A 14336-nucleotide genomic window follows, 5' to 3' on the forward strand; every position below is an offset into this window, starting at 1 on the left:
ACGCTGCGCCTGCGCAGTGGATCCTGTCACTCGGCGCATGCGCAGAGTTGCTCGGCTGGTGTCAGGCGTGGGGCAGGAGCGGGTGGTCGCCGCGTTCCTTAGAGGCAGCGGGGCGGCAGCTCTGCGCTCTCACGGCTCTCGCCTGCGGGGTGAGGCGGTTCCTGACTTCTCGACGGGACCGCAGGCGTTGTGAGAGGACTGAGAGCCGTGAGCTCGCCGGGGGCTGCCTGGGGGATGGTGCGGAGCCGCTGTGAGGGGAGATAGCCGAGGTACTGAGAGGGGCTGCGGGGGAAGGTAGGTGCCCGGATAGCAACTGAGAGGGAAGAGCGGTTAAATAGGAGAGTTACACGGGATGGTTAGTGAAACGGACGGAAAAAACGACACGGGGTGTCTGACAGGCATCTGGATGTCATCTGCCAGGACTTGTGCCAGGCCTCTGCATTGGGCCCACAACGCATCCTTGTTTCTAAGCTGGGGAGGGGCGGGTTCAGAGGGTGGGCCGTTTGGTAGAGAAAGAATTGGTTGGATTAAACGTTAGGAGGAAATTTTACTCAGAAGAGGTGGAGGCCCTGGCAGTGCTGCCCAGAGCTGTGCGTGCCCCATCCCTGGAGGTGGCCAAGGCCAGGTTGGATGGGCCCTGGGCAGCCTGAGCTGGTGGGGGGCAGCCAGCCCATGACAGGGGTTGGAGCTCAGTGATCTTTAAGGTTCCTTCCAACACAAGACATTCCACGATTCTATAATCTTGGAAAGTTATAGGCTCAGCCTTGAAAGATGTCACTGTCTGCATATGACAACACTGTTACCACGACAGGGCTGCAGTCCTGCAGCAGTGGTATAGCTCATGGAAGTGGCACTTTGCAGATTGCTTTTACTGATGGGGAGAGTTAGGTTGCAGCAGGGAAACTGTTAGTGCAGCACAAATATCCCTTTGTTTTTAGGTCATGTCACGGAACCTGGGGTAATGATTTTAGTAGTTTATATTAAAGTTCAGTAAGGATGGATGGAAGACTTCTATGTTGTGGTGATATTAACAAATCCATGTTTGAAACAGGATAGTGAAAGGGCCAGAAGGTAAAGCTAAAAAATGAACAGTGTTATGAAGTAGTTCAACTTTGTCAGTATCTAAAAGCCTGCTTTGAAACATTTGTGGTCACACAGAATCACAGAGTCCCCAACGTTGGAAAAGACCTTCAAGATCATCCAGTCCAACCAGCCACCTGTCACCAATAGTTCTCACTAAACCATGTCCTTCAATACAAAATCCAAACGTTCCTACGGTCGGACTGGATGATATTGAAGGTCTTTTCCAAACTGAGCAATTCTATGATTGTGATGTTTGTGTGTTTTGTTCCTGTGAGCATTATCCTGGCAGAGAGCAACTTTCATTGTGTCCTCTTGCATTTTCAGAGAGGAAATGAATCGAAGGCTGATACTGAAGTTTGAAAATCTGATCCATTTCCGTGGTGCTTGCAGACAGTTGCACACTCTTCCCTGCAGGGGAGTTTGCAGAGCACAATGGAAGCCTGTACAGCCATCTGTGTGTCCCATGCATTCCGTTCATCCATATCCACAGTGCTGGCAGAAAGACAAGTTGGTCAGAGTTGCCTTGTCACCATGCAGATATCTAGCTACTAAGGAGGTAATTCACGAAACCCAGTAATCTCTGGTTTTATGTGAAATCTCAAAGTGCAAGAAATCAATCTGAGTATTTAATAACAAAAAACAAGGACGCTTTATTAATGAATATACAGGAGCTATTCTAATTTTTTTTTTTTTTTTTACAAAATGTACTTATTTAAGGCTGTATTGTGACTCCTTCTCAAATATTGACATGAAGTACTTTTTCCAGCAGCATCGTGAATCTTTCAAAAGCAGGATAAAATGATTTGTTTTCCTTGTTTTGGATGATTGAAAATTAAAAGCGATTGAAGGTAGTGTGGGTACACATGTTAAGTGTTCAGTAGGATATTTAAGTCTTTCATTTATGTTAGTGTTGTAGACAGAAAGACATGTTTGCAGCGTGCAGCTTGAGACCATTGTCTTTTTAATGTTGTTTTTATTATTTCTTAGTTTATGCCAGCTATGTGTTCCTATGTACATGTCTAATTCCATGTAGGAGAAGAAAAAGGACAGAAGGAAATTACCAATGACCCAGGGAGAAGTGGAGATAAGGCGGCAGATGACTGTTGAGGAACTGGCAAGAGCAATGGGTAAAGACATAGGTGAGAGCTTCTCTGCTGTTCAAGATAAATTTCACTGTGGTGTGTCCATCACTTGTACCACTTTCATGAATGGTGAAGTCAAAGGTATTCTAAGATGGTGTCAGTGGTTACCAATCCGTCCCTTTGCAGTGTAGGCCTGTACCAAATAACTGGTTTCATCAAATATATTTAACCAGAGAGCAGGAAGGTGTTGGTAGGCATGATGCCAGGCTGAAGAGGAAAAATGCCAGGCCATCCAAACTGTCAGGGAGGACATTTCACTGTAAAGAAACTGAATCTCTGTTTGTTCTCCAGCAGATGGGCTTCAGATCCGGGTAGGCTGCTCTCTGGTTGTGCTCCCAGAGGGCTAAATTACATTGTGGGAAGAGAAACATTGTATCCTGCTGTGTTAAAGATGGATCCCTGTGAACGCAGAGTTCAGGGCTAAGGAGAGAAGGCACAGAAGAGCATCTGCCTGCGGTTCAGCCCTTAGATCCCTGCCTGGGAGCAGGAATTTTGATTCAGGAGCAATCTGTGTTCCATTAAAACAGTCGTTTGACTAACTGGGGAGAGTGTGGTGTCGGGGGTGGCTTAAGAACTTGCCCACAACACTTTTCAGGTGATTCCCTAAAATTGGATTGCAAAAGTAGGCTTGTTTCTTTTAACCCCATGAACCATTCCTGGCTGTGGCTCAGTTTAATCATTTTTCAAGGATGTTCTAAGGAGTTATAAACATGCTTTGACCATTGACATTTGAAATAATTACACACCTTCGTAATTGCAATTCCTAATCTATTTTATCCAGTTCATTAATTTTTTCTGCAGACTTCCCTCTCAGAAATGAAGAGAGAAACAAGAGTCTGTCGCATCTCTCTGTGCATTTCAGGGAGATGTATAATGATGCTGAAGTCCATGTGTAACAATTCTTGATTGTTGCAGTATGCTCTGTATTTCCACTACCAGAGAGAGTGGCATATGAGCAGATTTATCAGATTTCCTTCTTCCTTATATCACGTGAGGTGGTCACTTTCCATAGACTTTTTAGATAGAAGTTATTCCCTGCAGGAACTTTTAGATAAATCTGCCTAAAGCAAGAATGCTTTGTGAGTGAAACTTGTTGGTGCAATCTGAGCTGCTCACAGACAAATCATGTTTGTGTGTTTCAGTCCCATGTGCTTTTTTATGGGATTATTAAATGTCTTTCTCTTTTTTTTCAGATCATATTTATGAAGCCCTGCTGTACACAGATATTGATGTCAATTCCCTAGAACCAGATTCCGTTTTATATGAAGACTCTATCAAGCTAATTGTTAAAAAATCAGGAATGAAGTATAAGTCAGCAAAACTGAGAGAGGAAAAAGAGAGAGAAAACAAAGATGCAGTGAAACGGTGAACTGTGAACCATTCCTCCTTGTTCTTTTCAGCCTATTTGCTTCTCTAAGTGTTGTTTGCGTACTGTGTTTTCTTCCAACAGTGTGTAGATGGTACCTGATGTGTTCATAGTCAGGAACTATGCACTACAGATAGTGAACTGTATGTTTTAAATACTGTTTTGCTTTCTTTACCTTTTACACTGATGCTCAGATTGATTAGTTTTAGATGTTTTTCTAAGCGGTCCTCTCAAGTAAAGCCAACTCTTCTTCGGTGTACTGAATTGCTTCACTAATTGATGCAGCAGGAAGATTGAATGCTAGGAGGGCAAACTGTGATGTAGCTCGGATTAGTGGTTATGGTGGGGAGAAGCTAGGCTTACCTCTGCATCACAGAGTGCTGGCAAATGGCAGTTTGTTAAGCACAGTGGGCACGGGGGTGGCATGGTGAACTGTTTTGATGTTTATGAAATATATTTTGTCTTGCTTGCAGACCTCCTGCAGACCCGGCATTCTTAACTCCACGGCCCCCAGTTGTTACTATAATGGGCCACGTTGATCATGGGAAAACAACTTTACTTGACAGCCTACGGAAAACTCAGGTGGCAGCCATGGAAGCAGGAGGCATCACACAACACATTGGTGCTTTTCTTGGTATGATCCAAGTGTACTTGTGTGTGTGTGTGTGTGTGTGTGTAAAATGACTTATCTTACATAACGGGCTGACTTGCTGACACGTCATTGGGAAAAATGTTGCAGCATACCCAGTTTATATGCAAGCAGTGAAAAAGGAAAGCATAACTTGTGGTAACTAGAATAGAATAGTTCATTTGGAAGAGACCTACAGAGATCCAGCTGCCTGGCTACTTCAGGGCTAGCCAGAAGTCAAAGCATGTTACTGAGGTCATCATCCAAGTGCCTCTTGAGCACTGACACACCTGGGTCATCAGCCATTTGTCTTAGGAGCCTACCCTGTGTTTGGGCATCCTCACAATTAGGATGTTTTTCCTAACACCCAGTCTGGACTCTGGCACAGCTTTGTGCCATTCCTGTGCTTCCTGTTGTTGGTTAGCAGTGAGAAGAGACCCTTCTTCCCTTTCTGTTTACTCTGCTCAGGAAATTGTAGAGAACAACCAGATTACGTGTTGGTCTGCTTTTCTCTCAACTAGACAAATCTATGTAACTTGCAGATGGAATTTTAAGTGAATTATGTGTGCAGTTGAAATTAGTCTGTTTTGGATTCTGAAAGATTCCAAGATGTCTTTTTTTCTTCTCTAAGAAGGAAAAGCACTCCTGACCTCCATGCCAACAGTCACCTGTCTGCCTAAAATGTCTTTTTTTTTTTTTTTTTTCCCCCATAAGTCCTCAAATGAGCAATGCTTAATTTACAAAAGGTCAAATAAAGTCATGTGAAATGCTGATTTATAAAATACATCATTTATTCACAGTGCATCTGCCTTCTGGGGAAAAGATCACTTTCCTTGATACTCCTGGGCATGCAGCTTTTTCAGCCATGCGAGCAAGAGGTACATATGTGACTGACATCATCATCCTGGTTGTAGCAGCAGAGGATGGAGTGATGCAGCAAACTATAGAATCCATTGAACACGCTAAAAATGCAGGAGGTACTGAGTTCAACTTGTTAATGTTACATTTGTAAATGAGTGGCTAGCCACGGAGTTAATATACAAGGTGTAATGTTGCTGTGCAGCTCAGTACCGAGCACTTTGCACACCTTTATTCATCTCTCAAAGGCAACTGCTTGAATTTACAGCCATAACGCTTGTGAAGAAACTTTCCTTGTCCTGCTGCCTTCTCCATGGGAAAGGTGTCTAAAAATATGCTGAATGTTACACTGACACCTAAAGATATTGAAATATTTGTTTCAGGATTTGCAGATTTGCCAGAAAATCATATGTAGTTTGTAGGTAGCTTTGTTTTCTTTCTTTTTTCCCCTCTCTTTACTACTGTGGTTCCTCCAAGCCTCTACTTAAAGTAGCTCAGTTGCCTTTGATTTCCTAAGCTTGCCTAGGGAGTAGATACCAAGTGAGCTGATTTGTTCTAAGTAGTCACAACCTGTTCTAACTTCTTATTGCAACTGTACTGGTAGCAGTGAGTTTTTGTTAGGTTAATGATGGGTTTGTTCTCTCATTTTAGTTCCTCTCGTCCTCGCCATTAACAAGTGTGACAAACCTGAAGCTGATCCTGAAAGAGTGAAGAAGGAATTGCTGGCTCATGATGTGGTCTGTGAGGAGTTTGGAGGTGATGTTCAGGCTGTAAATATTTCTGCACTCAAGGTAAAGTTTTGGTCAAACAGACCATTGATGAATGTCTAACATGTGCATCCGTACACTTATTTGACAGTTGGAAGATGAATGCTTATCTTTCTGGTACCAGACACGTCACCATGAGTAGTTGCCTCTTATCAGAATCATTTTGAACCTCAGATCTTCAGCGATCACCGTTGATTCATTTTTCCTTGGGAAAACTGTCCTTACTAATATGCCTTGCATAATGGACCAGCAGTCCTAACAATCTGTCACCTTGTTTACTTTATTGCCATCTGTGCTGTTGGTACTGTATTGTTAGGAGTTCTGAATCGAATGGCAGATCGTAGTGCTGATTTTGACTTCAGATATTTTAATTTGTGCATTACCTTACTCTTATTTTGTTTTGTTCCATACAGGGTGACAACCTGACAATTTTGGCAGAAGCAACTGTTGCTTTGGCTGAGATGTTAGAACTGAAGGCAGATTACACAGGTCTGGTAGAGGGGACAATCATTGAGTCTCGCAAAGACAAAGGGAAAGGGTAAGTTATCTGTGTTCTTTACAACTTCAATGAAGAAGTTGTAACAGTGCATCAATACTGTGCAGGCGGTCCCTACCTCAATTTTTAGGTTTAAAGTTGTACTTAAAAAAAAAACAAAACAAAACACATAAAACTGTAGCTAATGAAATCATAATTCTACAGCATCATGTACAGAAAAGGCATTCATAAAGTGCTAGAGCACAAATTGTTGTATTACTAAAATGAAATCCTGTAAGTTCAGGAAATATTTTCAAAAAATACATCTGTTTTAGCATTTCAACATCACTGAAAAGTAGAGCTGACAAAGTAATGTCATAATGTAGTAAATACATCACAATTTGCAAAAAAAAAAGTCTGACATTTTACTCTTCAAACTATTGTAGTCCTTTTGCAGATTATCTTTTAAGAAGGTGTATTATCCCCTCTTCAAAAATAATCTGAAGGCTGAGAAGTTGGGTTGGCTTTTGTTTGGTGTTTTGGGTTTTTTTTGTTTTTTTTTTTCTGAGTGAGGAGCAACAGGGATTCACTTCGTGCAAAGTTACTGAAAGATTGAAAATGTCAAATCTTGTGTTAATCTGCAGAAATGAGGAGTGCAGCCCAGGTTTGGTTATCATTACAAGTCACTTTAATTTTTTCTTAGCTTGCTAATAGAATGTGTCACAGGAATGTTCTGCCTGTGGTCCATCACCAAAACATTATTTTTTAATGTTGACTTGCCTGTGATAACCCTGATTACTTTAGTTAATGGAGAGTTACTTGAATTTGGTCTGTTCTTTTTTTCCCTCTGCTTTCTGCTAGTCCAGTTACCACAGCCATCATCCAAAGAGGAACTCTGAGGAAAGGCTGTGTTCTGGTTGCAGGGAAGACCTGGGCAAAGGTGCGTTTCATGTTTGATGAGAATGGCAAAGCTGTGGATGCAGCCTCTCCCAGCATCCCAGTGGAAATCATGGGCTGGAAGGAAGTCCCTTCAGCAGGAGATGAAATCCTTGAAGTGGAATCTGAGGTACAGAAAGAACTGTTTAATGGGAAAGTCATACTGCAGAAAGATGAGAAGGAAGGACATAAGGGTTTTCTTTGTTTATATATAGAATATATATATTCAGAAAATACATATGTCTTCTAAACCCAGGTGAAAGATGGGTATTAAGGCCTGAGTTGGGCTGTTTCAGAGTTAACCTGGGATATGTTTTAGCGTCTCTGCTTTCAGAAAGGCTGTTTTCTCTTTTATGTGACCATGATGTGGCCTTAGCTGGAGAACAATCCAGTGCTTAACAGTATCTGTGTTGTAATTTTATGAGAGCTGGTTTCTGACAGAAGAAACAAAAGGATAAAATGGGGTTAAGGTGGAGATTTTCAGTGCAGTGATTTGAAAGGTGATGTTTTTATTTTTTTCATGCCCAGCAAAGGGCACACGAAGTTGTGGCCTGGAGAACATACGTTGAACAACAAGAGAAGATGAAAAAGGACGGAGAAGTTATTGAAGTAAAGCAAAAGGAACACAGAATGGAATATGAGAAGAAGCAACAGAATTTAGCCCATTTGACCTGGAGACAGAGAAAGGCAGCCCTGTACAAGGCCAGCAAGCATCTCATGCTCTTAAAACCAAAAGAGAGAGCAGAAACGGACAAAAATGTGCTGTCCATAATCATTAAAGGTGCTCTCCTGTTCTGTTTACTACTGCATTGGTTCTGTGCTTCTCAGATGCTCAATCTGCAGCGTAGTTCTAAAGCATTAGCAAAACTTCAGTTCCCAGAAGTTTGATCAGTTTAAAACTGAACAGAGTATTGAACATCCATCAGTAAGGAAAGCAGGTCAGTGGAAGTGCGTGTGGGTGCACATGCATGTGTGTGTAAGCAGGCTGTTTGAGCAGCACTACTGCATTAGCAGACCAGAGGAAAAGAGCAGCTACATGTTAATCAGTTTGACCACCTGTACAATACTATATGTGCATTAAAAGTAATAGCTGAGAAACTACACAAACTTGACCTGAACATAGCAGTAGATGTGGAGCTTCTCATCCTTTTGTATTTATTCCACTTTTGTAATGAAGAGGCTTTTCAGATGTGTTTTAAAGTACTGAAGAAACATAGAGAGAGTATTAAGTAGATTTAGATTATTTTGCACAATGTAGAGTTGCCTTAATTCTTCAGTATCACATTGTTTATACGAAGTCAGCAGCACTGCCATTTACATACACAGGTGATGTGGATGGATCTGTGGAAGCTATTCTGAATGTTCTGGACAGCTATGATGCAGATGATGAGTGTAAATTGGATGTCGTTCATTTTGGAATGGGAGATATCAGTGAAACTGATCTAAACCTTGCTGAAACATTTAATGGTGAGTGTATGTTTAAAGATAAATTTACAGTTAGCAGAAACTAAACAGTTACAAGTCTGACATTTCAGGAGACGGCAAATGCTTTCACTCTTTAAAAAGTCACTATTGGTTATCAGTTGCTGATTGTTCTGTTTGACAGGTGTTGTTTATGGATTCAGTGTGAAAGCAAATGAAACTATTAAAAAGATGGCTGCAAAAAAGGGAATAAAAATTAAACTTCACAACATCATCTACAAACTTATTGAGGATTTGAAAGATGAGCTGAGTAGCAGACTACCCCCATCCGTGGTGGAAAACACAATAGGTGAGTTTTCATGGAGTGTTAAATTACATTTTTGCAGCCTTACATTTATTCTCCGATAAAGTGCTCCTGCTCTATCAGATATTTAATACTGCTCTGTAGCTGCTTTCCTGTTTTGGTAAAGAGCTTGGTAAGTGGAAGAGTGTAGGTTGGTTTTACTTAATTTTATTTTTTACTTATTATTTTTTTTTTTTTAAGGGGAAGCTTCTGTTCTTGACATCTTCTCTGTAACAGTGGGAAAAAGCAAAGTTCCAGTAGCTGGGTGCAGAGTACAGAAAGGGCAGCTGGACAAGAAGATGAAATTTAAGTTAATCCGTAAAGGGAATGTTATTTGGAAAGGTAAGTAGAATGGCTACAGAAGTAGCCCTGTCCACAAGTATTAGTTCCTGTGAAATCAGCGTAAAATGTGTGCATCTAGTTGTAGTTCAGTCAGATGTGCTATTCAGAATGGAATTATTCCAAGTACAGAAAAGTGGTGTTAGTCATACCTGTTCCAAGCCACCCTGCCTGATAGAAAATCAGCAGCAGCCCAGATTCACCCACTAAAAAGCTCTGATGCCCAACTTCCATTAGCTGCATGTGCTCATCATCCCTGGGATTTCTTGCTTTCATTTTCTAGCTACATCTAAAATCTTAACGATGTAAGATAGCATGGAAAAGCAAAGCTCTCCATCTGTTAGTGGACTCTGCCTCTCCTTCTCTCTACAGGATCTCTATCATCACTGAAACATCATAAAGATGATGTCCAGGTAATAAAAACAGGTATGGATTGTGGATTAAGTTTGGACAAGCATGTGGAATTCAATATTGGAGATGAAATCATCTGTTACGAAGAAAGAGAAATTCAACAGACAACTTCCTGGAATCCAGGGTTTTAAAACACAGTTGGATACCTAACACTAAAGGTCATGTCCTGTTCCTGCCTTGAACTCTTTTAACATTAAATGAACTTAATTATGGAAAAAACTCAGAATTCTGTACCTGCTGCTTCTGTATTGTTCCAGTCTCAAACCTCATGCAAAAGCCAGCTTATGTCCTTGGAACACAAGATTACTCTCATGAAGAGCACTTCATGTTTGTGAAACAAGGTACAAGTATTTCTGATCCTTGTCTCTAGGTTTTTGAACAGTCTTACTCCCCCACAACAGTACTGTACCATTTTTCAGAACATTGTCAGCCTTATGTGGACTGTCCTCTGCCTCTAGCATGGAAATGTGACTTCCAGTTTATGTCCTGGTTTTCCTGGTCAGAACTGCAATAGTACTGTCTGTCTTCTCAGTTCATATTTAAACAGGCCACTTACTTAAAAGTTTTTCCTCATCTGTCATCGCTACACCATCTTGCCTTATAAAATGTAAACTCACTCTGCCCCTACAAAAACAATTCCAGGACTAATTTACTCACATTTTGCTGATGCTATGAAACACAGGTCAAAAATTACTGTCAGATCTGACCAGAAATGAGGAAAGAATATTTTGATAAGCTTAGGAGTGTTTCTAAAATGTCTATTTCATACACTGAATCTTTAGTAGTACACAAATGAGCCACACAAGTAGAGATGGACAGGACTTTGGCCATTGAGGTCTGCAGGATTTTATCTCATTTTTTTGGAAGAGACTTACCTTAAGAAGGTATAGAATAAAATTTAAATTAAAAAACAGTATTCTGCTCTTTTAAGAGCTAGTATTTTCACACTGACATATTTCATGCAGCAGATACTATAGCTCAATCTTAAATATGAGTTAAAAAATACAACAAGTTTTACCTGACAAACCACCACCTTTGGCTAATAAGTAGGCTATAAAAATGGTATTACGTCTTCTCCAGTCACAAGTGTTACTCAATGACTTAAAGAGGAAAATTTTTCTGGAAGAAGATAATCAAGCACTATGATAATGAAAGGCACTCTTAAAGCTGATGCTTCAGCTCCAGAGTGAAATGACTTCACTGGAGCTGGTAGTCATCCAGAATTTAAAACCTTTCTAGCTTATCAGCAGAGAGGAAACACCATGCAGAAATAAATCCTCACACAGTACAGAACTTGAGATTTTTATTGTCTAGTACATTTACTTGTCTTCAGGTTTATTGAAGCAGTATGTCAGACAGCACTTGCCACAATAGTGTCTGTCGAAGTGGCTAGCCATGAAGACTCCTGCCCCGCACTCCTCAGAGGGGCACTCTCGGCGCAGACGACTGATCTTGCCGTTCTCATCCACCTGCCAAGGACAAAGAGGCAACATCTCACCTGTACTTGCCACATTTAGCACTATTTTCAAGTACTTTTCTTCTACGAAATATTTTCTGTAAATGTTCCTGCATCAGAATTATCAAAGCAAAGTTCAACAGTGCCTGACAGTAGCAGTCAAGTTTCTCTTATTTATCAGATGGGATACTGGCAAATAGGATTTTAAATACATCTGGTGACACACAGGCTAGTTACAGGCTTCACATGCTATAACCAGTCCCTCTTGCAGTGAGGCCTAAGCCTTACCAACCTTCCTCAAGAGGCAGCTCTACATACCTTGTAGTACTTGAGCACGGCAAGTTTAACCTTCTTCCTCTTATGCTTGTTCTTCTTGGGGGTGGTGTAAGACTTCTTCTTTCTTTTCTTAGCACCACCACGCAGTCTCAGCACAAGGTGAAGAGTTGATTCCTATTTGTGAAATACACAAAATGCTTTCTCAAGCAGAGTAGTATTTAAGCAGTTTTCTTTCATCATCTACAGCGTATTTAAGTAGCAGGATTTCAAGTTTCAGTTAACTATGAAACTTCTAAAAGGATTTTTTGCCATTTAGTCTGCAAATAAACCTGCTCCACAGAACCATGTATCGGTGCACTCCAAAGCCCAAAAGGGCTAAATAATATTGAATCTGTTGTGTCTACATTCCTCATTTCTATCTGAAACTTCAGAACAGTTTCACAATGCAACCAAGCTAACTTGTTGCTGAAAATGGTGAACTGTTCTTCCACTTCTTAGTGGCACCGCTGCTCACCTGGCCTCACAGCGAGGTTAAACTGGCAGCACTGTGCAGCAATTTAAAGTCACAGCACCAAGAGCCAGGGCTGACAGAGCAGAAGCAATGCAAGCTGTTGGAAACGTTTTGCTTCTGACCTACAGCTATGGGCTGCACCAAGCTAGGAGTGCCAGCGAGGCCGGCTGGGCTCAGTCTGGGTGGAGCACTGAGTGCAGCACAGACACAGCCTGTTCCCATGGCTCAGCTCAGTGCTTCCTACTCACTTTCTGGATGTTGTAGTCAGACAGCGTGCGGCCATCTTCCAGCTGCTTCCCAGCAAAAATCAGTCGCTGCTGATCAGGAGGAATTCCTACCAGTGAGACACAGTGAGAGGGGATAAGCAACGCGAACCACACGCGGATCTGACTGAGAGCGGGATGCGAGAAACGTCTCCAACTCACCTTCCTTATCCTGGATCTTAGCTTTCACATTTTCTATAGTATCAGAGGGCTCGACCTGTGGTGAAACAAAGCGATGGGGAAAACAAACGAAAAAAAAAAGCCCGCAACAAGCCGAGCACGCAGCCTGCCTTCAAGCAGCCCGGCCCGCACCGCCCGCCCTGCCGCGGCGAGGCCTCGCCGGGCCGCCGCCCGCCCTCAGCCGGCACGGCGCGACGGGGCCTCACCTCGAGGGTGATGGTCTTCCCCGTGAGGGTCTTCACGAAGATCTGCATGTCGAGGCCGGCACCCGCGGGGAAGAGGCGGTGAGGGGCGGCCGGGCCGGGGCCACGCGCGGCAACGGAGCGGAGCTCGGCCGCGTCCTGCTCGCAGAATGGCGGCGTGCAGAAAGAGCGGCCAGGCCGCACGCACGGGGTTTCAGCAGCGCCGGTGGAGGGGCGGGAAGGAGGCGGGATGGCGGGATGGCGGGCGGGGCCGGGCGCGCTGAGGGCTGCCGGGAGTTGGAGTTTGTGACTAGCGCGCTCGGTTCTGTCCGCGTCTTTTGGACCAGGTGGGAAGGTGCGGTGTGTAAATGTGTAACTGAAACACCCACATTTCCGGATAGATAGGAATGAAAGTGACTGCCTCTGCTTCTGAACGTTGAGGTAGTTTGATGTTTTGAGGGTTAAAATGAGTCCGCAGGGCGCTTACTAGTTGTATTTCATCTTATAGAGCTTACAATAGTAATGTCCTGACGTCAGTCCAGCAGGAATATGAGGCGTTTGATGCTATTTTTTATATAAACAAGTTTTGTGATTTGTGTGTGATTTTGTGTACACTTACTGTATTATGTTTTTCTACAAGGGCTGCTTCAAGAGTCACCACAAAATGAAGATCATCTCGATCGTGCATGGCTAATGGTGTTGCCTGTGCCACAGTGAATGGAGTTCAATCCATTTGGTGGCCAGTGACCTCTGGCACTCCCCAGGGCTCAGTACTGGGGAGAGCTTTCTTTAACAGTGAATGACCGAGTGCACCCTCAGTAAGTTTGCAGAAACCAGGAAGGCCCTGAAGAGTGGTATGGATAGGCTACATCAGTGGGCTGAGATCAACCACAATAATGAGACTAAACTGCACCACTGACGTTCACCTGAATATTCTGAAACATAAAAAGAATGTTGTCATGATGCTCCAAGTTAGCAGCTCACAAGATCAGAGTTAATATAATAAATGCAATAAATGCTGGGATGTGGCCACAGACAATAAATCAATCATTTATCTACCTTCCAAATGTCTACCTTGGCCCTTCAAAACTGAAGGTTTGATGAAGTTACTGGGCTTTGCATTTAATGCAGATGTTTATGTACAGATCTTATCTCTAATATAATCCCTTGTTATTAAAAATCAGAATTAGTTTGCCAACTCAGCTACATGATGAAAGCTGATGGCAGCTTACTGCAGCACTGAGTGCACACGGGATATCTCTCCTTGCGTGCACTCACAGGAGCCAAAAAACACACAGATACATTCAATATGCAAATATTCATACATTTTCTGTGAATTCCAAGAATTGCTATACGTATTAACATCTAATACTATGCATGCACTGTGTTAATACGAGGTTTTTGCAAGGGGTGGTCGTTGGGTTCTACTGGGAAATGCTATCCAGTCAAAAGATCATAAGCTAAATAGGTCAGAACCTTTATTTGGTCACAAATTATTTACAGAAATTGGCTGCTGACTAATTAGAATGTTGTGGTGCCTATAGTACCAACCCAAGCAGGGCACAGTATACATCTCCACAGCTTGTGGAACACTGAGACTCTGCTTTTAGGCTCCAGATGTCCTGCTTATCACAGAAAAACAACCTTCCCCAGATAGAATGTCGGCTTGCTGAAGATTCTGAATTAATTACTGGGTAT

The 14336-nt window shown here is 42.4% G+C and overlaps 2 protein-coding genes across 3 annotated transcripts; one reads left to right on the forward strand and one right to left on the reverse strand.

Annotated features, from left to right (window-relative positions):
• The first annotated feature begins 13 nt into the window (after positions 1-13).
• On the forward strand, positions 14-9996 carry MTIF2 (mitochondrial translational initiation factor 2). 2 transcript variants are annotated; one of them, XM_085218585.1, is made up of 14 exons: positions 14-294; positions 1408-1639; positions 2117-2222; positions 3419-3590; positions 4065-4225; positions 5020-5196; positions 5729-5868; positions 6258-6382; positions 7181-7385; positions 7784-8036; positions 8582-8722; positions 8862-9026; positions 9222-9362; positions 9732-9996. In XM_085218585.1, the coding sequence occupies exons 2-14, from the start codon at positions 1415-1417 to the stop codon at positions 9899-9901; spliced, it is 2181 nt and encodes a 726-aa protein (XP_085074711.1). In that variant the 5' UTR covers positions 14-294; positions 1408-1414; the 3' UTR covers positions 9902-9996. The 2 variants fall into 2 exon arrangements, with proteins under 2 accessions (XP_085074711.1, XP_010704695.3); XM_010706393.4 differs by lacking the exon at positions 14-294 and having other exon boundaries at positions 1493-1639; positions 2071-2222.
• A 1060-nt stretch (positions 9997-11056) lies between these two features.
• Positions 11057-12857, reverse strand: RPS27A (ribosomal protein S27a). Its single transcript, XM_085218588.1, has 5 exons — positions 12663-12857; positions 12439-12493; positions 12262-12347; positions 11545-11676; positions 11057-11239 (listed from the first exon to the last, which is right to left on the reverse strand). Exons 1-5 carry the CDS (start codon positions 12708-12710, stop codon positions 11090-11092), a joined length of 471 nt encoding a protein of 156 aa, XP_085074714.1. The 5' UTR covers positions 12711-12857; the 3' UTR covers positions 11057-11089.
• Between the last annotated feature and the right edge of the window lie 1479 nt (positions 12858-14336).

This window comes from Meleagris gallopavo, chromosome 2, assembly GCF_905368555.1.
Source record: "Meleagris gallopavo chromosome 2, MGAL_WU_HG_1.1, whole genome shotgun sequence".
In the NCBI taxonomy this organism is placed as follows: domain Eukaryota; kingdom Metazoa; phylum Chordata; class Aves; order Galliformes; family Phasianidae; genus Meleagris; species Meleagris gallopavo.

Bases quoted from the DNA above. Each gene is read 5' to 3' on its own strand.
- MTIF2 (XM_085218585.1), top strand. From the start codon at position 1,415: ATGAATCGAAGGCTGATACTGAAGTTTGAAAATCTGATCCATTTCCGT. The intron at 7,386-7,783 runs GTACAGAAAGAA...TTTCATGCCCAG, and splicing joins TCCTTGAAGTGGAATCTGAG to CAAAGGGCACACGAAGTTGT. The intron at 9,027-9,221 runs GTGAGTTTTCAT...TTTTTTTTTAAG, and splicing joins CGTGGTGGAAAACACAATAG to GGGAAGCTTCTGTTCTTGAC.
- RPS27A (XM_085218588.1), bottom strand. From the start codon at position 12,710: ATGCAGATCTTCGTGAAGACCCTCACGGGGAAGACCATCACCCTCGAG. The intron at 12,494-12,662 runs GTGAGGCCCCGT...GTTTCACCACAG, and splicing joins GGAAGACCATCACCCTCGAG to GTCGAGCCCTCTGATACTAT. The intron at 12,348-12,438 runs GTGAGTTGGAGA...TCTCACTGGTAG, and splicing joins TAAGATCCAGGATAAGGAAG to GAATTCCTCCTGATCAGCAG.